This window comes from Onychostoma macrolepis, chromosome 06 (assembly GCF_012432095.1).
Source record: "Onychostoma macrolepis isolate SWU-2019 chromosome 06, ASM1243209v1, whole genome shotgun sequence".
Classification (NCBI taxonomy): Eukaryota; Metazoa; Chordata; class Actinopteri; order Cypriniformes; family Cyprinidae; genus Onychostoma; species Onychostoma macrolepis.
In genome coordinates, this window is record NC_081160.1 from 22,166,027 (window position 1) to 22,189,786 (window position 23,760).

Sequence of the window (23,760 nt, forward strand, 5' to 3'; positions counted from 1 at the left end):
GATTTTTTAAAAACAATTTTCCCCTTCCTTTAGGTTTGTTCGCACTGTGCTGCCGTTTTCACAAGAGTTTCAGCGAGACAAGCCTCCCAATGCCCAGCCACAGTACCTGTATGGCTCAAAGGTGGGTTTGCATGAGTTTAAATGTCACACCGACATCTATTACAACTCCAGAATTAACTGGACCATTAACTCTCACAAACCATAACATACAGGGAAATGTTTTTTTTTTTTATTAAGCAAGATAGATAGGTAGGCAAAGTACATTTCAAGCATAGTAGGATTTCAATGCAACTAACACAAAACAGATAGAGTATCAACTCACAAAGACATTAAAATCAACACTTCTATATCCATTGAAGGTAAAGCTGCACTAAGCAATTTAATGTTTTGGTGGTTCTTTTTTTGCCTTGCAAAACCAATATGGCAGTGGTGTTCAACTTTATACTGACACTGTACTCTACAGACACGATTCCAACATTGTAGGTTGATGGGTGACCCACATTATGTAGAATGTGGGTCACTTTCCTGTAGCTCAAATAGTAGAGCATGGCGCTAGCAACGCCAAGATCATGGGTTCGATTCCCAGGGAAAGCAAGAGCTGATAAAATGTAAAAACTGTAACTTGAATGCAATGTAAGTCGCTTTGGATAAAAGCGTCTGCTAAATGAATAAATGCAAATGCAAATGTAGAAATATAAGTAAATATATAAAATAAATTATGCTTCTGATGTGAATCTTGTGTGTATTGGAACATTTGGTACTATTAGTTGCTTTAACTCATGTCAACAAATTGAACCATTGTAAAGGCATACCAAAAAATAAGCCAAGTGGCCTCCTTTAGTTTTCTTGTTTAATATGTTAGTTATGTTTTCATCTGACATTTAAATGCTAATTTAACCCCGTCAGCCCAGTTCGACTGTCAGAGTCTCCTTTCCTCAAACTTGTTTCAACCCCGGCGATTTGTCCTCATTGTGTAAGTTCTAATTGTTTGAATTTTGGGGGTCAGTGCATCAAAGTAATAATCTGGTGTCCTAGTTATTCTGACCCGGGGCCAAATTTCTGTTTATTACTTGGTGTTCAAAGTTCACGACCCTGCCCATTCGCCATTTCTCTGCTGTGCTCGGCTCGGAAAGGATTCTCAATCACCGTTGCGTTCTGAGAGTCTTCCCCACCAAAACCGGGCGTGTACAGACTTTTTCTTCCTTCGCTTCCCATGTTCCCACCCATGGGGGTCAGAGCCAGGTGTGGAGGGTTCGAACCTGACTGGCTGCCTCTTTCTGGGTCCCTCTTCGCTGGACACATGGTGTGGAGACATCCCCAAAGGAGAGCCACAGCAATGATCAGCAACAGGATGCTGCTGGCCAGCCAGACACCCATCGCCAGCTCCCTGCCGCTCTCTCCGAGCTCAGTGCCCTCATCTAGGGTACTGAAGACCTGGCACTGCTCTCTGGTGGGGTTGGCAGACTGGCAGGTGACGCAGAGGATGTAAGTGGTCTGTGGACTGAGGTTGCCCAGACTGGTGGACGTCTGGCTCACGGGAACCCTGTCCTCCCGCAGGAAGCTCTTGCGCGTGTAACCCATCAGCAGGCTGTTCCAGTTAGGGTGATACATGACGCTGTAGAACGTGTCCACGCAGCCTGGAGATGACGGCCAGCTGACGATGGCAGAGGTGGTTGTGATGTTCTGAATGGTGATAGTCATGTTGAGTTTGTTTTTTAGGTTGAAGCTCAGGCCCTTATGCATGCACAGTTTGAAGATGTAGGCTGGTGTGAGACAACATGCAATGGTTTTGAAGGATCTGGAAGCATAGAGAGGGGAGGGGGGCATTCATTTAGATCAATTCTGACCTTGAATGTAGTACAACAAGGACTTAATAGATTAGTAATGGGCTTGCTTCTGGCATAAAAGCATGTTTTTAAAGAAATGGGAAAACTTCAGGTGATGGTTTCTGAGATTGAGATTTTGAGATTGATTTTGAATTGAAGTGCTTTGTCAAAAGGATTTAATCAGAAAACACTGGCTGAGGACAGGTGTGTGAGATATATATATAAAACAGCTTTGATTTGAACGTGTTCTATGCTGTTCCTTTCTGTCTAATTTGTCTTTCATATTGTAGTAATTAACATTTGAGAATGGTTTTGTAGGTAACACACAAGGTGGCTTTTTTATGGTTATATTCTCTTTTGTAATTTCAGTTATCTTTTGTATTCAAGTACAATTGCCCTGCTTTATCATGGTGTTAGGAAAAGCAGATTTATCTAGAGGGGAAAAGCACCAGGTTATTGAGTGCAAGAACAGCTTTTTATTTATCCGCCTTGATTGCTTTGTATCTATTTTTTTCTCTTCAAAACTAGGTATCTAAAGCAGGATTATGTGAATGAGTTGAAGAGAAATTTCCAATTGACATTACATCCATATATCTGCTTGCCAAGAAAAAAGTTCTTAGATTCTCTCAAGTTATTATAAATGAACAGCATTACAGCCCAATGGATATAATTTTGAGGTAATAAACAATTATTTATTCAGTCTTCACTGTTTTGATATCTGCCATGATCAAACAGTGCTGCATGATTATTTTGCACTTTTATTTTATTTATTTTCTGTATTTTTAAACATTTATTTATTTTTAGTTTCTTTATAATAGATGCCTTTTTTTGACCTTGGTTTGTTTGAAGACCATTAACTCACTCAATCAATATCACCACATTGGACTTGTGTGGATGAGTGGTGACCCTGTACGCTACACATGCACGCTGTAATTACTCGGCAGTCAGCACCATACGAAAGCTTGAACGCTAATCATTTTGATCTTCCAGAAGCACACTGTCAATAACGCTCAGAGAAGTCTGAGGAAAACAGGACATGTATTCTCTCTCCCTACAGACTTGTTGCTCTTTCCAATCTTTTTCAAATCCACACAGCTGCTAAAGATTTAGTTGTATTTTCAGACAGCACTTGTCTGCATTTTACCAGTCTTTAAAGGTAATCTACACAACAGAGACACAGGTGTCACAGGAAAACTGAGGAAAACAGGTGACACAGGAAAACTGAGATTAAGAGGTAAAGGAGGAAAAATCTTACCGTAAAAGATAAGAGAGTCACTTCATACACTGATCGTCTCTCCGTTGCAGACTGATTCCCCCTGAAGCATTCAGAGAGTGTGACCTGTAGCTGTCTGTGTTTGGCATGGCTCAGGTCTCCTGCAGAAAGAGCTCCACTTCCACACCGCTGCACAGAAAAGCTCTTCTGTCTGATTAGAACAGCAGATGGCAAATAAAGCAGAGAGAGAGAGAGAGTGCAGTAGGGAGGGGGAGACGACACATCATTGTTTTGCGTAGAATATATTTTAAACATAATTACAGTTGGGAGAGCTTGAACTCTCTCGTTCATCCTCGATCTCTTACACATCCTTGCTCTCTAAAGCATTGGAAAAACACATGGCATTTTCCACCCCCCGCCCGCTCTCAATTACTCCCTCAGACCGGTGACCTGTCTCCCCTGACTCACTGCCACAACACATGTATGCTCATGAATCGGTCAACTTGCAAGTACTGCATTCTTACTAAAAGAACAGAGAGGAGCTTATTTGTTTTGTTACTATTCTAAAGTATTTTACACTGTCAGCCATTGTTTAAAAACTAATTATTGATATAATAATATAAAAGTGTGTTTGTGTGTATACACACACACAATGGCTTTCAAAAGTGTGGGGATCACTAAGGTTTTTAAAGAATTTTCTTATGCTCGTCTTTATTTATATTATTTACTTTCATTACATGTACAAATGACTAAGTGACAAACAAATCAAACTCTGCCTCAACAAGAAATCTTGAGTTTTGTTCCAAGCATTCCATAACTTGCTTTTTTTCTTTTTCATGAAAATTCAGGCCTTGAATTTGGCGTACAGTAGCATATACAGCCTCTACCGGAACTTCCTGGGACCTCCACATGTTAAGGCTATTTGCAGACTTCTAGGATACCAGGGCATCGCTGTGGTGATGGAAGAGCTGTTAAAGGTCGTCAAAAGCCTGGTACGTGCATAGGCATGCTAATTGAAGTTTATGGAGATTTGCTTTTGCAAGACCCTAGACATTTTTTTTTGTTTTATTTTCTTCCCTCTAATCTGCAGCTCTCAAACATGTGAGAAGAAATGCATTGTGTATTTAGTATTTATGTTCAGCCACATTCCCACTAGAACTTCTCAAATGATGCCTTAATTATAGTGGTTTCAGATAGCGGAGAATGGTTCTAGCAACACCAAAGTCATGGGTTTGGTTCCCAGGAATGCATGCACTGATATGGTTTATACCAAATTTTAGTTTTCATGATGCAGCAGACCATTTACAAGGATCTTAAAGGATCTTTTATACCACTAATCCTAACATTAAAGAATAAAAGGTAAAGTTCAGGATGTGTGGGCATTAGTAACATTTCTGCTGAAATCACCTTGTAATCTTGTTTTTTTTCTGGTGCAGCTTCAGGGCACCATTCTGCAGTATGTGAGGACCCTGATGGAAGTGATGCCCAAGATATGCCGTCTGCCTCGCCATGAGTATGGCTCGCCAGGTGAAAATTGCACTTTTTTTGGACACTCCTCAGCAATCCTTTTGTTTTCTGACTCAAGAGAGCAACTTTGACCCTGTGTAAATATGAGCTCCCACTATCACCAAATAGAAGATAAGCACTGAATTATTAAGCTTTCGTGAATCTAACTGTGCTTGGCTGTCTGCAGTGTGTCAATCACACAGTGGTGCTTTTAGCAGAGCATACGCAGCTGACGCTGGGTATTTTATAAGACTTAATCAGACCCCTCTTGACTTGAGAAGATTTGGTAATTGCCTCTTGCTCTCTTTCTTCCTTCCTTCCTTTCTTTGTTTGTTATTTCTTTCCGGGTGACTATGTAGAGGGTGCACTCCACACTGAAATCATAGCTGTATCTGATTATGTGGGCTTCAGTCAGCCTGGAAAAAAATGAAATGAAGTGGGTGGAGGAGAGAGTGGCAGAGGGTAGAAAAACAGCAAAGGGTCTGTATATGTAGTTGAAGGCTTCTGCTTGTAAGAGGAATAACAAAAGAGAGTAAACTTGAGGACAGTCAGCCGCTGTAGATTCCCACCGTTCTTCAGAAATGTGCATGTGTATACATATACATATGCATAAACATATACAAGCGTGTCTTGTTGTTAGATCAAGGAAATTGAAGTGATTTTATGCTTAAGGGAAGAACAAAATGTCAGTTGGATATAAAAACGTGTTTTTCCTTTGAATTAAGTAGATTTTTCTGAGACCATTGGCAGATAATTGTCTCTTTATGTTTTAATCATTAACTCTCTTGATTTTGATAAACCTCTCATTAAATAAATGTATTTTCTTAGAATTGAGACAACTGCACTGGAAAACAAGACTATTATTGAGGAAGAACATGACTTTTTTTACAGTGTGATCATAAGGTTCAGAATACATATTGATGTTCCCTTGAACTTATTTCTTGAATTTCTTCACTTGATCTTAAAGAGGTCTTAAAATTTTTAAATTACCTTTTATAAAACTTGCAGAAACCCTGTGCTGGTTGAGTCGAGGTTAGTTTTAGGGCCTGGAACAATATTATTATAAACTAGACATCCTGATTTTAGTCATTAATTAGGGCATGTTGATCCAGGAATGAGATCTATTTTTGTTAATCACTGAGGAATAGAATAGAGGAATACGTATGCTTCAACATTTCCTAAAACAACCAAAATGTGGCATTACAGTGAAAGAATGGTTTTGTCTGCTGAATGCAGGTATTCTGGAGTTCTTCCACCACCAGTTGAAGGACATTGTGGAGTATGCTGAGCTGAAGACTGTGTGCTTCCAGAACCTGAGGGAAGTTGGAAACGCTTTGCTCTTCTGCCTGCTGAGTGAACAGAGCTTGGTATGACCACTGAGCATTCACACTATACTACAGAAAGTTGCCTTAAAAATGGTACTGACCAATCCTACCTTAGCAACTGTTGCCACCTGCCATAATCTTTTCTTTAAAGAAGATGTAAGAATATCCAATCTTTTTATTACCACTTTCAGTACATAAGCTAAGCAGAGGGTCAATGTCATCACTAAACAGATCTTCTTCAGTATATTGATATAGTGTGGTTTTGAAATATTTGTCTTAGAGTAAAGAGTGTAGTAGTGAGCTTTACTAATTAACTTCTTCCTTTGTGGTTGGGCTGCTTTCAAATTCTCTTATTTGTCCTGTGACGAGTGACACACAAGACGCATAACTTAATTGTAGTCTTCAATCATGAATGAATCTCTTCATGTTTAAATTAATAAATTATTCATGAGTCCATGACAGGATAGAGCAACATATATGTACTGTTGCGCGTTAATTAGGTGCGATTTAATTATGGGGGAAAAAACATGTTAAAATTATTAACACATTTAATGCACACTGGCCCTTCGCAAACATTATGCAGGGCAATGACTGACTGTGTATTTAACACAAAGACTTATCAGTTTGGGCTGAGAAATTACACCCCAAAAGACAGTGTGATTTAATTGGATTAATCAGCACAGCATGTAATTAGATTAAATTAATGACATGCACATATGTACACACACACATGCATTCACACATATACTTGTTTTATATTTGTGAATATACATTTTGTATAGAGTACACAACACAGGTGACTTCCATTATTTAGTCTGCCACCTGCTCAGTGTTTTTATGTCTGACTCTGACACACTGTTGTCATGGGAACACATCTGCAGTTGTGTTGCATGTGGCAGCACTGTCCGTTTCTCCATGTCATATTTCAACCCTTTTAAAATGCAGATCAGCTTCACATCTTTTTTGTTATGTTTTGTTTATTGTTTTTGAACCAGCCTCTAAAACTGTTTCTGTATAGCTCTTCTGAGTTCCTCTGATCTAGCTGTTGCCTTGCTTATACACCGCATTGACTTTGCTTCTCATTTTCTGTTCTTTTTAAAGTCTGAATGGTGACCGATCACTTCAATCAAAAGTGATGAATTATCACATACTTGCAGACCTTTTTTTAAAGGATCATTAAGTCTAAGAAATGTTTGTCCCCCCCAAAGACAGGCCATTTGGTAAATTTTCACTGTTCCACAGCTCTTAATGTGATTAGTTTGATTTATAATTTGTCAAGGGTTTATTCCCTTTAAGGCACAAATAAATCCAAAGCACAGCTTGCTACTCGCAATAAATAACAGTCAGGATAGCGGAGTCTAAAGACTAACATCATAGCCACAGGTTTACTTTTTATTGGGGTAGTTAACAGCTTTAACTTTCAACATCAAGATTTTAGGTTACAATTAATTTATATAAAAAAAGATAAGAGTGTATATTTAGGTGCTTCAGCTAATGTTTCTTTTTTTTTTTTTACAAATATATGTAATACAAATCCTTCTTCTCAAACTTGGGTTTTCACTGCATAATGGAACATCACTGCAGCATTGGTTGAAAATATCTGACATTTATCCAGACACTTGAGACTCTTCACAGATGTGACAAGCTGCTGTTTAATTGTCAACCATTAGTCACAATTATGAAAGTTACCCAGGGAGATGCTGTCTTCCAGCACCCTACACATTGAACTTCAAATTATATGGTGTCAAATTAAGGGTTGTCTGGTAAAATAAAGTCACACAAAAGAAAATCTCTGTGCCTGTGTGCAAGTACCTGCTCTGCCTGATGGCAAGGTCAATGCAATCAGAGCCGTCGGCTGTAATTCTCTGCATTTTAATTTAAATGTCAACAGCCTCATCTGTAATGGCTCCTGTCAGTGGTGTGTGTGACTGCATGGCTCCATCTGCTGGAAACGTACCTGGTTACCATCAAATTCTTTTGTAACATTATACACTATACCATTCAAAAGCTTGGAGTCAAATCTTTTGACTGGTAGTGTAGTTTGGCATGAGGATATACATAATGTTTATGGTTAATGTTCGATGTTAATTTCTACATATACTCCTATATTTTTAACATCTCAAGTTACATAAATAATCAACATTAATGTATTTTGAATATTAGTATATTTTAGAAAATAAAATGTTAGTTATTTCATGATACCAACATTGAGACAACATTATTGTCAAGTGTTACCAAAAACCGCCAACAAACATTAAGCTAATGACTAATGGTTTCTGTGATTTTACTAGTTATGTGTCAATGTTGGCTTGTCTCAGACTGCTTATTTGAATTTAATTCATGCTTTGAACCCACTGTTCTGTTGATTACTTCAGCTTTTGCCTCTTAAGATTGTTTCAGTTTCTGAAATGAGTGTTTCTTTTCCTGCAGTCTCAAGAGGAGGTGTGTGACTTGCTGCATGCAGCGCCCTTCCAGAACATCTTGCCAAGAGTTCACGTTAAAGGTAAGCTCATGTTTATGTATGCTTGCCGTTGAGGGTATGCAGTATTTTTAGCATGCTTTATTTAAGCAGTTCCTCATACATATCCTCTACAACCCACACTTGAGCAGAAGGTGAGCGTCTGGATGCGAAGATGAAGCGTTTGGAGGCCAAATACACAGCACTGCATATGGTGCCTCTAATTGAGCGTCTGGGAACCCCTCAGGTGGGTGAAACATCACTGCGCTGACAGCCGCTTTAGTGCTCTGCTGCTTTGCCGCCTCCAGTACACACATCTACTTATTGTCATTAGCATCTTCAATTACACACCTAACTGCTGGTTTGAGCTCATCCCTGAGCCTTCCACATTCACTTTTTTTATTTGTGGCAGTGGAAATGGGCAAATAGATTATTTTCAAAGAAAAAATGGTGATTTCTAAAGTTTGCTTGAGGAAATGAGTATTACTTTATCCTGGTGTAACCGCTATTTTCTGTCACTTTTTGTTACATTAATTGGCATTTCTACAAAGGGAATCAGTAACCACACTTGTGTTTTTTATGATTTGATTCTGTGCTTAAAATGTTTTATTTATTTTTTATTTTTTTTTATTTTTTTAGTCCCAGACCACTGTTATATATGTAATAAGTCTGATATTCAGAGATACAAAGCCATAATTAAGTTGAAATTGACCAAAAATTTAAATTATGAGATAAAATCATAACTATGACAAGTCATAATGATCATGCTTTGGTAAATCATGCTTTTTGAGATAATCTAAAATTATGAGATAAAAAGCCATAATTAAATTGAAATTGTTATAAAAAGTTGAAATTAAGAGATAAAAATTAATACTTAAAATGAAATTGACGTTGAAATTGAGATAAAAAGTTGATAGTCAATCTTGACTCATAATTTCAACTTTTTATATCATAATTATGAGAGAAAAAGTCAGAATTAGACATGCCATAATTGACAAATATGACATTGAGATACTTCATAATTGAGAATTGTGAGATGAAAAATTCTAAATTGTCACATCTTAGTGGTGACTTTTTATCCCATCATTATTCATTGTTAGAAGTGTCACAGTACAAAGTAATTGTGGTGACATTGCCATCTACTGTTCAAATTTGATAAATAACTAATATGCTTTGAAGGTCAAATCATATGCTTTGACAAAACAAATAACCCTAGTCAATCTTGATGCAGACTTGACTGATTTTAATCAATCTCTCATCAGCAAATTGCCATCGCCCGTGAGGGTGACCTGCTGACTAAAGAGCGGCTGTGCTGCGGTCTCTCCATATTCGAGGTCATTCTGACTCGCGTCCGCGGTTATCTGGACGACCCAATCTGGCGCGGCCCATTGCCCAGCAACGGCGTGATGCACGTGGACGAGTGCGTGGAGTTCCACAGGTTGTGGAGCGCCATGCAGTTTGTGTACTGCATCCCGGTGGGAGCGCATGAGTTCACTGTTGAGTGAGTGCAAACTAATCACCTGTTTTTCTCGTCATGTAGAATGGCTGTTTACAGTGAGATGAGGATATTTGTGCTTTATAAAGCATTTTGATCTTCTTCTAGGCAATGTTTTGGAGATGGTCTGAACTGGGCCGGTTGCATGATTATCACATTGCTTGGACAGCACAGACGCTTTGATATCCTGGACTTCAGCTACCATCTCCTTAAGGTGCAGAAACATGACGGCAAAGATGAGATCATCAAGAGTGTGGTGAGTTTGTCCTCAATGAGAAGTTTTTATTTAACTTCTGCAGTCAAGACATCAGCTAAACCATCTTTTTCTCTCTCACTTTAGCCTCTAAAGAAAATGGTTGACCGAATTCGCAAGTTCCAGGTTCTGAATGATGAAATCTTCGCCATTTTGAACAAGTACCTGAAGTCTGGGGATGGAGAGAACATGCCAGTCGAACATGTCCGTTGCTTTCAGCCTCCGATCCATCAGTCATTGGCCAGTAACTAGGATTGGCGTACATTTGCACCAATTAGAAGTGGAAGAGATGGTAGAGGGGAACAAATTTAGCAACAAGTTTAGGACCAGTTTCACTGTCACATTCTACTTAGAGACGCCTTTCATACGCCAGCCTGTAGTGTTCACAGAGCCAGTAAGTCGCCTTGTGATAAGTCAAGTGTTTTGTAAGCATCAATCAATTGTACCGTTATTGGTTTTGCACACGTCTCAGGCTTTGGTAAATTAGGCCAAAATATGTTTTAAAATGATACAGACAAACACGGCCCAGTTTTACTTAGTGTATTTCAGGTTGATTTTATTTTGTACACACTCGTGCCTTATTATAGATAAATGACCATTGTATGTTAATGATAGCACAGCACTACTCATTTTCATGTTTTATACCAAGGGAAAGGGTTGGAAAATGGCCAAGTGGGTTTTATCAACTGATTATTTAAGCTTTTGCTGTGGTGAGAGACCAGCGGTATATTTCTGTGTGGTGTTTTTGAATGATTGCATGCAAGATTCTTTTTCTTCTATTATCCTGAATAGAACTTTAAGCGTAACCAAGTTCTTACTCTCAATAAACGTGCCTTTTTGTATTTGAATTATGTAATCAGATTTTAATTCAATAAATATCAAACTCTGGTTTCCTGGGCTATTTTTCCCCCACCAAATTAAACAAGTGAAAGGACTAGTTCACACAAAATAAAAAGTAATTGTTTACTCAATATAGTTTTTATAGCTCTCATATTAAGTCTTCTGTGAGTCTCCTGAAGGGCTTAACTCCATCCCTGATCAAACGCACCTGAACCAATCAAAATCTTCAGGACAGGACTGCTTGAAAGGCATCTTTGGAGATATATTTTGCAGGACAGTGGGTCTCCAGGAAGATCTTTGGTCGATGCGAATCTGAAGGTATCGGTGTGCAGTGTTAATCTTTTCAACAAATTTACTGACAAAAGTTACGTTTATTTCATTGATAACATAAAAAAAACTCAAAAGATATTGTTTTTGAATAAATAAAAACTAGTTTCAGGAGATGATCAGCTGAACAATGAATGAACACCGGTCAATTAAAGCGCTTTGTTGGCGGGTTAATTAATTAACTCACAAACGTATCCTGTCCTTATTAGATTAATCAGAAAACGTTACACACTCACACAATACGAATGTAATATTACAAGCTTGCATACACACAAAATTAAACTGAACTAATAAACGTGCTAATCAAAATTTCCGTAACGTTATCACGAATAACGTTAAGCTCTTTATGTAGCAACACAATGAAACCAACGAATAACTAGCAAAGCAAAATTATATTGCAAAAGTGTACAAGTATAATGTTCAGGAGCTCAGATTGTCACAACGAGTAGACTATATTTTAATTTTTGTTAAACGTTGATCCAATGTTTGGATTAATTTAGCGCGCGTCGACTATAATTAGATGCGATTGTAGCCAGTATAAGTCCCTTGGGAAAATTCTATAGGAAATTAAGAGTATTGTAGTCTTTGGTATAATGGACAAAATTTGATAAATATATGACCAAAATATTAATCGAATTTAAAAGGTTTTCGTGAAAACAAAAATAAGACAAAAAATAAAATAACACTGGCTGCGTGAGAAACGTGCCTTATATATATATTTTTCTTAAACAAGTTTGGAATGTTTGGAACGCCATGAGGGTGAGTAAATGATGATTCATATTTGGGTCAACAACCCCTCAAAAATAATCACAGCACTGCTGATGAACCGTGAAGGCCTTCTCATCATTCCACTTGAATGTCTTTATTATAAAGTCAAAGCAACTACCGATTTTGTAGAAAGAAACTCAGTGCATGTAAATACAGATATCTGTACATAAAATATAACAAAAGTCTCTTAAAAACGTACAGTTGTATATTTACAGTGCTACATGAGGAATGAGATGAAGCTTACCATGTAGTCTAGTTTGAAACAAACAAAACAAAACAAAAATGAGCCAAACAAAACCCTTAGTACAATCGATTGGTCCATCTTTTTTGTATTTTTGTTTTTTGCGTTGGGAGTTGATTGTCTTAGGTTTTATCTCATATCTGAAAAGGAAAGAAAAAAGCTAAATGTCCAAAGAGCAGCCAAAACATTTTTATAGACGAACTGCTGCATACCGGTTCCTCTTTGAACCTAAGAGACTGTCATAGTGCCGTTTCTTCTGGAGATGCTGTCAAAAGGCAACACTGACTCTCTGTCGTCAAAGTCCTCCGTGACGTCGTTATGTAGCAGCTCGTAATTGGAGTGGTTGTGAGCTGCCATGCCGTTTAATACAGGGCCGTTCCTCTCGTCCTTCCTGATGGACACGGCCAATGTCGCCAAGCTAATGCTAACGTCCTTAAAGGCGTGCAGCAGGAAGATGCCCACGATAATCGTAACAAAGCCGCTCAGTGTGCCGATGATGTCGTCGGTGCCCATGTGTTCCCATTCTTTGAACAATATGGCAGAGCAGGAGAGCACTGAGGTGGTGAAGAAGACGTAATAGATGGGCGTCACCAGGGATGTGTTAAAGATGTCCAGTGCTTTGTTCAGGTAGTTGATCTGTGTGCTAACACAAGCTATCAGGCTCAGCAGCAGCAGCCAGGCCAAAGGGTTTCGCAACACTGGCTTCCCGGCGATGGCCTCCTTAATGGTGATGCCCAATCCCTTCACGCAGGAGACGGACAGAGCACCAATCACAGAGCAGATGGTGATGTAGACTAGGATGTTGGTTTGCCCGTGGCGTGGGCCCAATACGAAGATGAAGATGAGTGCTATGATGATGACAGCTGTCGCGAAGACCATGAAGCCTGGAGACAGATGGAGGAAAAGATGAGAATTAGGATGAGTTATATAAAGCAGTCAAAAGACTTTCAGAAGAATCCCTGAAGAAACACATTTTTAGCATCGATATAAATATGTACACAACTGTTTAAAAGTTTGGGGAAAAAAGAAACTAATACTTGATCAGAAGCGATAAAGACTTTAACACCGTTACAAAAAACTATTTTTCAAATAAACGCTGTTCTTTCATTTTTCACAATCCTGAAAAAACTTATGACCATTCCCACCGAACTATTCAACATTAACAAAAAAAAAAAAATGCCTTGAACACCAAATCAGCATATTAGAATGATTTCTGAAGGATCACGTGACACTGAAGACTGGAGTAATAGCTGCTGAAAATTCATATTAAATTAGAAAAAAAAAAAACATTTTAAATTTGTAATAATATTTTTAAAAATATTACTGTTTTTAATGTATTTTTTTAAACAGTGTTCTTGCTACACATTAAATGCACTTACTATAGTAATAGCAATAAGTTATGCATAATTACATGCAAGTAACCCTACTCCTAATTTTTCTGATCCCAAACTTTTGAAAGGTTGTGTAACTGCAATATTTCCCTTATCAAGACCACAATAATGCATACTGATATTAAAGAAGCCAAAATACTCAGCAACACTGCTGAATAAAAACATTCTAAGGGCCAGTTGCATAAATACAGCCACTGTATGTTAAGACTGTCTTAAAAACTAGTTTGACCAATCACCAGTTAGCCCAGGAGTAACCAGTCTTACTTTTCAATTCAAATTAGAGCAGTCTATCTTTTTGTAACCGATTTTAAAAAGTTATGACCAGTCGAGACGAAACAATGACATGACTAACTTTCTAAGACTAGTCTAAGCAGTTTATGCAACTGACCCCAGGAGGTCCTTCATTGTCTTTACATGTCATAGCTTACCTGGATCAACCAGTTTTTTGGCCATGTCTTCCAGGCTGTCCATCTCCTCCTCTTGAGGCGCATGTATCACCATGGTAGTGGAGCCCAGGATACTGAGCAGACAGCCAAGCTTCCCGTGCAGGTTTAGCCTCTCTGTCAGGAAGTACGAGGACAGAACCGCACTGCAAAAACAGACACAAATATATTTTACATTTTACATTATGCATTTAGCAGACGCTTTTATCCAAAGCGACTTACATTGCATTCAAGTTACAGTTTTTACATTTTATCAGCTCTTGCTTTCCCTGGGAATCGAACCCATGATCTTGGCATTGCTAGCGCCATGCTCTACTATTTGAGCTACAGGAAAATATAAAAAACATTGTCTTTATTTACTCACCCTTAATTAAAAGTACTGTAGTTTTTTGTAAAATCAATCATAAAAAAGCTTGCCATACATTAGAGAGTGCATATTTACCATCTATATCACCTTTTTATCACCTCCATTATTCATGAAAATTGTCCAGGTGTTCATGGTTTACTGAATAGTTGTTGTTGTTTTTTTTTGCTATTATTTTACTCAAACAATCTACCAAATAAAATATTTTAGAGTTTGGCATGCCTAGAAAAATGTATTTTCATAAAACATATCAAATGTGATTCATTTCATGACTTTTCCAGGTTTAGAAATCCCACAAAAATTATGCAGAATTTTTAAGAAAGTTGCAACCCTGGTTCCCTGTTTTTGAGCGGGTGAATTTATATTTTTTATATTTGTATTTGAGTTGTTTTAATGTTAGGTTTGTTGTGAATATAAAGTAGGTTAGCTGAGACTTCGTGAACTACGTTGAAGCTTGTTTTTGTCCTTTTGAGAATATACAGGTGCTGGTCATATAATTAGAATATCATCAAAAAGTTGACAACACAACACAGACTGATATATTTCAAATGTTTATTTCTTTTAATTTTGATGATTAGAGCTTACAGCTCATGAAAGTCAAAAATCAGTATCTCAAAATATTAGAATATTACTTAAGACCAATACAAAGAAAGGATTTTTAGAAATCTTGGCCAACTGAAAAGTATGAAAATGAAAAGTATGAGCATGTACAGCACTCAATACTTAGTTGGGGCTCCTTTTGCCTGAATTACTGCAGCAATGCGGCGTGGCATGGAGTCGATCAGTCTGTGGCACTGCTCAGGTGTTATGAGAGCCCAGGTTGCTCTGATAGTGGCCTTCAGCTCTTCTGCATTGCTGGGTCTGGTGTCTCTCATCTTCCTCTTGACAATAAAGAGAATCTATGGGGTTCAGGTCAGGCGAGTTTGCTGGCCAATCAAGCACAGTAACACTATGGTCATTGAACCAGCTTTTGGTACCTTTGGCAGTGTGGGCAGGTGCCAAGTCCTGCTGGAAAATGAAATCAGCATCTCCATAAAGCTTGTCAACAGAAGGAAGCATGAAGTGCTCTAAAATTTCCTGGTAGATGGCTGCGTTGACTGTGGACTTCAGAAAACACAGTGGACCAACACCAGCAGATGACATGGCAGTCCAAATCATCACTGACTGTGGAAACTTCACACTGGACTTCAAGCAACATGGATTCTGTGCCTCTCCACTCTTCCTTCAGACTCTGGGACCTTGATTTCCAAATGATATGTAAAATTTACTTTCATCTGAAAAGAGGACTTTGGACCACTGAGCAACAGTCCAGTTCTTTTTCTCCACAGCCCAGTTAAGATGCTTCTGACGTTGTCTCTGGTTCAGAAGTGGCTTGGTAGCCCTTTTCCTGAAGACATCTGAGCGTGGTGACTCTTGATGCACTGACTCTAGCTTCAGTTCTCTCCTTGTGAAGCTCTCCCAAGTGTTTGAATCGGCTTTGCTTGACTGTATTCTCAAGCTTGCGGTCATCCCTGTTGCTTGTGCACCTTTTCCTACCCAAATTCTTCCTTCCAGTCAACTTTGCATTTAATATGCTTTGATACAGCACTCTGTAAACAGCCACACCTTTCAGTAATGACCTTCTGTGACTTACCCTCTTTGTGGAGGGTGTCAATGTTTGTCTTCTGGATCATTGCCAAGTCAGCAGTCTTCCCCATTATTGTGGTTTCAAATAACAAGAGATACCCAGAATTTATACTGTAGGGATGGTCATTTATTCAAACTCAAATGTAAATATTCTAATATTTTGAGATACTGATTTTTGACTTTCATGAGCTGTAAGCTCTAATCATCAAAATTAAAAGAAATAAACATTTTAAATATATCAGCCTGTGTGTAATGAATGAATATAATATACAAGTTTCACTTTTTGAATGGAATTAGTGAAATAAATCAACTTTTTGATGATATTCTAATTATATGACCAGCACCTGTAATACCTTTAACACTTTGGCATTGAGCATTACAAAATGCAACACTTTGTGAAGCTGATACTTGCAACGACTAAGATTAAGGTCGTACTTGGTTTAAAAACAACAAAAAAGGAAACCACAACAATTACTGCTAGACCACCCACATGAATCACTATGGTTCTGAGCGCAAGACTGTAACATTTTCCCAAGCAAAGCTGCATTTCATACGTTCCACCTGCTGTCCCATTAAAATGTATTTGCACATTAACAACAAACAGGTTTTTATAATTCTGAGAAATTCACCAAAGGTTTACAGACCTGACTAGCACGCTGAGAGCCCCGAGAGGAGTGACGAGGGTGGCAGGAGCGAAGGCGTATGCAGCGAAATTGGCGGCTTCGCCAGCCCCCACTGTCAAAGCAGACAGAATTCAAATAGTTGCTTCCAAGAAGCTGAGCCACAAACATGATAAATGTATATTGTACTTGAACAGCTGCTTTGAGTTTGTCTTTAAGATGAAAATGAGTTGTTTAATCTGTGTTACTCACTTGATAACAAGCCAGCCCACCAAAGCCATTCTTTTAAGTATGCGTGACCTCCTTGGCCTGGAAAGAGAGAGGATTCATTTTTCCACATTGTTCACAATATTGCTGACATATTGTTGTATGACACATGACATTTGCTATAATTAAATTGCACTGCATATCATATATTGGCCAACCTGCACTCTAGATGTCAAAAAACTCATTGATGACTACTTGGTACAAACATTGTAATCCCTCAGAAATTATTGTAAATGTCAACAGTTAAACAACTAAATTGCTACAAGGTTAAAGGTAAATGACATCACAGTTTGCCAACACTGAACTTTGTATCAACGCTAAACAGAGGATCAGTATTTGCTCTACAGGTCGCATTTTGAAACACACTACTGTTCAAACGTTTGTATTTATGTTTTATTACAATTAAAAAAAAAAAAAAAAAATTCCCTGAATCGGCAAAGCTGAATTTTCGGCATCATTACTCCAGTCTTCAGTGTCGCATGATTCTTCAGAAATCATTCTAATATGCTGATTTGCTGCTCAAGATGCATTTATCATTATTGTCAATGTTGAATACTTGAAATAGAAATACTTGAAATAGAAATTGTTTGTTACATTAAGTCTTCACGGTCACTTTTAATCAATTTCATGCATCCTTGCTGAATAAAAGTATTAATTTCTTTTTTTTAAAATGATGGTAGTGCAAGTTTTAAAAAAATTCAATGGGCCGTTTTCTACATATCCATGACAAATTACGCATGTTTTAACAATTAAACACTTTTAAGCAAAATTAAACTCTGTTTTGAAATCAAATTGAATGATTTAGATGTCAAAAATAGAAGTCTTAAAAAGACTTGTATTGCTTATGTTTATTATCTGACAACCAAATAATGCCATCACATAACTGGAATGAATAAAACAGAGACCTGACACTTTATAAAAGCGAAAAGCAATTAGTTATAGTTTTCTTTTTTAACAGTAAGACTTACGTTTGTTGTCTTTAATAAATGACACGAGTTCATACAGGGTTAAATATCTCAGTACGGTGATGTCAATGATATGGTAACAGAGTTAGTTAATCATTTATAAAAAGTGTGCAGCAAGTGATCTGTACAGTGCTGCACCTTTACATTTAAACAATGACGGCTACAGAACAGGTGTGTCTGAATAAAACATCTCAATCATTTTCCCACCCATACCAGTTAAACCTCTCTGACAGAGCTAGCTGTGTATGTTTTCTAGACACGACTAGAACAAAAGCGTACAAAAAGAAACATACCTGCCCGCATAGAGCCCTTCCTGGCCAATCGAAGGAGTCCTTTCTTCTTTAAGATGAAACTACCGCCAATAAATATACTGGAACTTATAGCCAAAGCGAGGCCTATATAGAAATCGTACTTTCCTCTGTCTTGCCCCATAGTGTCGTTGGTAGAGTTTCCTCTCGTCACATTGACGTACACACACCAAATATTCAGTCCAGAGGAACAATCCTGGCCTACTGCAAAACCTAGCAAGAAAAATCAAACATTACAAATCACAATCTTGGAATTAAGTTCCAGTAAGTTCCTAGTTGGAAAAAAAAATAAGCTTATACCATTTTTATAAGAAACACCACACACATTGCAGCTCATAAAATCTGAGGTTACATTCATGACAACACACACACACAGCTCAGAGGGAGAATGAAGAATGATAATGTGTGTAATGCACAATAAATGATATGTCATAAGCAGTACAGGAAATGACACTATAAACCACGGCGGTTCGAAGTCCTACTAGCTACATGTGTTGACATTAGGAAAATATTATCAGCAACCTAGTGATAAAGACTCACTTTGTTCAAAACCTCCATGACTTCCGTCTATTCCGTTCAAGGAAAATAAACGGTGACTGAGATTGACATTGTGCATCTCTATGTGTGTGTTCACGGAAGTTAAGCATTTAGGTTTGAATCAATGGTGAGCGAATAATGACAGAATTATCATTTTGGGTGAACTAGCCCTTTAAGTCGCGAGACACGAGCATACAGCTGATCCAGCAAACTTTACAGTACAATTAAGAGCGATTACTGACTCGTATAAAACCCCATGTCCATTTTACCCAAGTATAAAGCAGTTATCTTAGAAGAGTCAGCGTTTGGATGTCGCGACAGTAGGCGAGATCTTCTTGACATGATGACAATTACCTTATTCATACAGCCAAACCCAGCCGGATAGCCTAGCCAATTAGCTCTATAATTTACAGCAAAACACACGCGTGGCTAACGGAGGTTATGAAATCATTCCCAGTACCTAGCTGTTTTCCTGTGATCAGCTCGACATCGTGTCCGGTCACAGAGGTTTCACGGTTTTGACTTTCACATTTTCTCGCGACCATTAAATTCAGACGCGATGTTGACGCGAACCCATGTAGATCCACCTACACTGTAACGATGTCTGATTCGTGAGAATCGTTCTTTTGAGTCGGATCTTTTCAACCGAATCAATCGTTCACCAAACAGTCTGAATAATTCTTTCATAAATTCGATTGAATCTTTTTTTTATTATTATTGCCAAAGTGAAAATATACAAGAAAAATTGCAAATGCACTGACTTAGAATATTACATTTAACTAGAAATTAAAAGCACAAATTATTCAATTGACAAATAATAAATCAATAACATGAAATCAAAATAAAATATCGCATCTCGACAAAATATACTGCATCCTTTAACATTAATTAAAAACGCAGCACATGTTTACCGTAATTACGTAAAAGAATCACTGAATTGTTCAAAAGAGCCGAAGAGCGGCAGTGAGTCGAATCAGTACAGTGAAAGAGGAAGCAGGGGGGCGCATGCGCGGAATCTCTCTTTTGATTGGTATTTTGTCATCTTACGTCTTGTTAGTCTTCTTTTCATGCGTTTAAACATTGTAACCAAATGTAAACCGCATTTTGATCATCAATGTGAACATTTGTTTTAGTTATAAATATAATAAATCTGAAAAGGTCCCCTTCTCACCTAATATCAAAGTGTAAATAAAAGTGCTTTATGTTGAGCTAGTGACGTAGATGCACATAGGTAAACGTCAGGTGCAGTAACCAGAGATAAACTACAGAAATCACTCTTGACACTGAAACAGCTTATATTCTACAGCTAATCAAAACAAATATACAAGGCAATGTTGTAAATTATAAACATACGTGAAGTATGTTTTTAATATACAGTATGTGAAAATATAGGGGTGAACATCGAGTACAAGCACACTCGAACTCTTTCGGGTCTGTTTTCATCCGGAAAACATTCGCATCGTTTATTAAACAATAACATCGCTTACAATAAAACGTTAAAGATATTAAAATGGTAAACTGTAAATACAACATAAATGCACTTAAGTGAATACATAAAATAACGCACAACTTACTCTGGGATTGAACTGATTTTAGTTCTTTGGTGGGAATGGATCAGCATGTAGAAAAGTCCTTCGACTAGGAAGCCAACTGTTGTGTGCAAAGGTAAGGAAAACAGCCCCTGCTGGCCGTCATCTTGCAATGCTTTCAATTACATTAAATTATTGATGGTAGACTGACCAAAACTGTCACCATAGAGTTATTCCAGACGGAAATCTTGCCAGTGTTTATTTTTATATAACATGGAAATCATATATATTTTTATTTTATATTCACCAGGTTAAGTTAATATTTTTTTCAACAAATGTTACGTTTTAAAATGTGGGCATTAAAACCAAGATAACTTGATTATATTAGCAAAAATTCAAGATAAAAATGAATAAAACATGTTTATATATACAGTATGTTGGAGAATTTGTTTTATCCATGGCTGACTGCACAAAAAATTATATATATATATATATATATATATATGAAGAGTTTTCATCTAAAATGAGCATTTTTATCAGGCTCCTATATTTAGGTTCAGTAATTTTACTCTAATGGCAATATATAGGTCCTTTTCTATGCAATTAAAGTGAAATAACTGAACATAAATATAGGACTCTGATAAAATTGCTCATTTTAGAAGAAAATTCAGATGGCATTTAGAGGTTTTTGCATTTGAACTCTTCATATATATATACACGAGCAATAAATAAGCAATTAACCACTTTATTCCATTTACAAAATTCTATTTACACTAAAAATTACAAAAGGCCCTTATTATATATTAAACTATTCATGAATTTATTATATCATTAAAAGTAAATCAATAATTTATTGTAATCAATAGTCAATTAATGAGTTAATACCGATTCATAATAATATTAAAATACAATTATATAAAAAGTTATAGGACCTCTCCCTTATTTGAATCTGCAATGGTTAATTACTATTAACAACTAACTCTGTCAGTTATTCATAAAAAAATGATGCCCTCATGAGTTAGTCCTCTTTAGCTTTGGTTTGGCTCCAAGAAAGTTTAGCTTCTTGAGAGATGCGTAATAAGGCAACACCCACAGATACTGTGACAAAACCACACAGGATACCCAAACAGTCCACAATGCTGAGTGCTGTCCATTCCCTGAAGAGAATAGCAGAGGCCAGGATGACACAGGAGGTGAACGTCACATAGTACATGGCCTCAAACATGTTAGAGCTGAAGCTCTCCAAGGCTTTGTTGATGTAGGTGAACTGGATCAGAATACTGACTATGAGAATTCCCAGCAACCCCAGGAAGAGGTGAAGTGCTCTGCTATCACTTGCAGATGTTTCACTGAAGGCCTCCTGAGCAGCCAGTCCCAGAGCTTTGCTGCTGGGCACAGTGAAACTCCCAAGGAGAGAACAGATGCCCACATACACCATAATGTTGGATTTTCCGTGAGCTGGAGAAAGCCAGCCGATCAGAATGATCAGTGATAGGACCACCAGTGAGATGTAGACCAGGAACACTGAAACATGAATGGAAAGATCAGAAACAATGTTTGATAATGTTTGTTTTTGAGAGCGAGTTAAGGATATTCCTCCACATGTGATGATGAAGCAGCAGGACTAAGAGATTTCAGACAAAACAAATGGAGCTTTAAATAGTAAGTGTCATCACTGCTGTTCAAAAGCATTATTGATATATTGTTTTTGATTTGAAATGGACCAATGCTAAACTGACTTCATCTGAACAATGACACTGTTGTCATTTAGAGCTGCTTTACAGCAGAATCTGAACGGTCTCTATAGTTGAGTTTTCATAATTGATTCTGCTATTTTTCACTTGGGTAAAGTTGGTTTTATATTCGCACATTCACAACATTCACACATTTCCGCGTTCAATAACCTTCTAATTATATGTGCAATAAAGTTATTTTTTATTATTGCGAAGCTGCTTTAACACAATCTGTACTATAAAAAGCACTAAACAAAGAAAGGTGACTTGACTTGATACAAAAACAGATCAGAAAAGAGTTGCAGATGCTCTTATTCAAAACAACCTACTTGACACTATTTGTCGGAATAGCCCTTTTCAAAAAAATTTGCCGTTAAGTGAGTTATGAGTGTTGTGTTATCAGTCCTACTTCCTATAATAGGGATAGTTCACCTCAAAAAGAAATATTTGTCATGATTTGCTCATCCTTGTATCATTTCAAACCTGTATGATTTTTTACTTCAGCAGTGCATGAAAGAAGATATTTTAAATACTGTTGGTAAGAAAACAGTTTTGGTTTCCATTAACTTTAATTGTATGTCTTGTGCATAAAATAGAAGTCAATGTGAACTGAAACCGTTTGGTATGCCAACATTCTTTCGCAACCGTTAAACCACTGGGCTACCACTAAGAATAGATGAATTATGGCTCCACTAGACATGTTTTTCATACCTGGGTCCATCAGTCTCTCCTCTAGTTCTGCTCTTGATGTGACATTTTCAGACTTGGGTGAGTGAATGATGAGCACAACCGAACCACAACAGCACAAAGCGCAGCCAAGTTTGCCTATGAGATTGAGATGTTCCTGAAGAAGCCATGATGCCAGAACAGCCCTGATTAATGATGAGAAAACAAAATCACATAAATCACTTCATTTCACAGTAAAGGTGTCCTGATATGCTAATATAAACATGAATGTCAAATGTTGTTGTTGATGTAATAATTATTTTGAGATTGCTCAGACCACTGCATCAAATACATTTAAATTAGAACATCTTGAATATAATATAATATAGAAATTCACCCAAATAAGACACCAAGGGCTCCAAGGGGAGTGACCACAACTGCGGGGGCAACATTGTACGCCAGAAAATTTCCTATTTGTCCTACAATCACTATAAAAAGGCATTAATACACACTTTAAAACAACCATTATTAATTTGAATTTAATTTATTTGCAGTAGTAGATGAATGACTCACTTGCAAGGGTACCACACCACCACACACAGTCAGCCAGGTAAGTCCCACCTGTAGTAACATACATAATACATAAGGATCATTCATTAAATATTAAATAGGGGCAGTTTTTTTTTCTGGACAGGAAGTGAAACCTTGGGACAAAATATGGGGGATAATGGTCCTCTGATGTGAAATACCTGATTTGCGGGCTCGCAGTATCCCCTTTTTCTGAAGCACAAACGTGGATCCATTGATAAAACTGGACACGACAGCAATCACAACACCAACGACTGGGAATGAAGCCTCGTCCATAAATGTATGCGATTTTATGGACGGTCAATGTCAGTCTTTATATCACTCTTTGATTTTACTGAGCTGATGAAGCCTTCATAGGCCTGTTATGTTGTGGGCTTTGTTATTAGACTAGAAAGGCACACAAACATACGAACCGATGTACATTACATCCCGGAAGTTCATTCCCTAGAGTTACTTGCCGAACTAACGACC

At 37.5% G+C, this 23,760-nt stretch overlaps 3 protein-coding genes across 11 annotated transcripts in view; 1 reads left to right on the forward strand and 2 right to left on the reverse strand.

The window, feature by feature from the left end:
- The window catches only part of cyfip1 (cytoplasmic FMR1 interacting protein 1), a 39,039-nt gene extending 28,075 nt beyond the window's left edge, over positions 1–10,964 (forward strand). For both annotated transcript variants that reach the window (XM_058778074.1, XM_058778075.1), the window contains exons 23-31: positions 34–121; positions 3,888–4,031; positions 4,476–4,566; positions 5,782–5,912; positions 8,301–8,373; positions 8,481–8,575; positions 9,591–9,829; positions 9,932–10,079; positions 10,164–10,964. In XM_058778074.1, the coding sequence (XP_058634057.1) occupies positions 34–121; positions 3,888–4,031; positions 4,476–4,566; positions 5,782–5,912; positions 8,301–8,373; positions 8,481–8,575; positions 9,591–9,829; positions 9,932–10,079; positions 10,164–10,328 (1,174 nt within the window). In that variant the 3' untranslated portion in view covers positions 10,329–10,964. The remainder of the gene's footprint in view (positions 1–33; positions 122–3,887; positions 4,032–4,475; positions 4,567–5,781; positions 5,913–8,300; positions 8,374–8,480; positions 8,576–9,590; positions 9,830–9,931; positions 10,080–10,163) is intronic.
- On the reverse strand, positions 132–3,876 carry LOC131541966 (fibronectin type III domain-containing protein 9). 2 transcript variants are annotated; one of them, XM_058778085.1, is made up of 2 exons: positions 3,082–3,876; positions 132–1,798 (listed from the first exon to the last, which is right to left on the reverse strand). In XM_058778085.1, exon 2 carries the CDS (start codon positions 1,741–1,743, stop codon positions 1,078–1,080), a length of 666 nt encoding a protein of 221 aa, XP_058634068.1. In that variant the 5' UTR covers positions 1,744–1,798; positions 3,082–3,876; the 3' UTR covers positions 132–1,077. The 2 variants fall into 2 exon arrangements, with proteins under 2 accessions (XP_058634068.1, XP_058634066.1); XM_058778083.1 differs by having other exon boundaries at positions 132–3,876.
- A 1,125-nt stretch (positions 10,965–12,089) lies between the features above and the next one.
- LOC131541964 (magnesium transporter NIPA2-like) lies at positions 12,090–23,760 on the reverse strand. 7 transcript variants are annotated; one of them, XM_058778076.1, is made up of 9 exons: positions 23,451–23,738; positions 23,275–23,322; positions 23,099–23,189; positions 22,747–22,907; positions 18,222–18,449; positions 16,949–17,005; positions 16,721–16,811; positions 14,072–14,232; positions 12,090–13,136 (listed from the first exon to the last, which is right to left on the reverse strand). In XM_058778076.1, exons 1-9 carry the CDS (start codon positions 23,563–23,565, stop codon positions 12,481–12,483), a joined length of 1,608 nt encoding a protein of 535 aa, XP_058634059.1. In that variant the 5' UTR covers positions 23,566–23,738; the 3' UTR covers positions 12,090–12,480. The 7 variants fall into 7 exon arrangements, with proteins under 7 accessions (XP_058634059.1, XP_058634062.1, XP_058634063.1 ...); XM_058778079.1 differs by lacking the exons at positions 23,099–23,189; positions 23,451–23,738 and having other exon boundaries at positions 23,275–23,316; XM_058778080.1 differs by lacking the exons at positions 22,747–22,907; positions 23,099–23,189; positions 23,275–23,322; positions 23,451–23,738 and adding an exon at positions 20,348–20,804.

Bases quoted from the DNA above. Each gene is read 5' to 3' on its own strand.
- LOC131541966 (XM_058778083.1), bottom strand. From the start codon at position 1,827: ATGCCCCCCTCCCCTCTCTATGCTTCCAGATCCTTCAAAACCATTGCA.
- LOC131541964 (XM_058778076.1), bottom strand. From the start codon at position 23,565: ATGGACGAGGCTTCATTCCCAGTCGTTGGTGTTGTGATTGCTGTCGTG. The intron at 23,190-23,274 runs GTGAGTCATTCA...GCCTTTTTATAG, and splicing joins GTGGTGTGGTACCCTTGCAA to TGATTGTAGGACAAATAGGA. The intron at 14,233-16,720 runs GTCTGTAAACCT...CTGTTTTTGCAG, and splicing joins GCTCTCAGCGTGCTAGTCAG to TGCGGTTCTGTCCTCGTACT.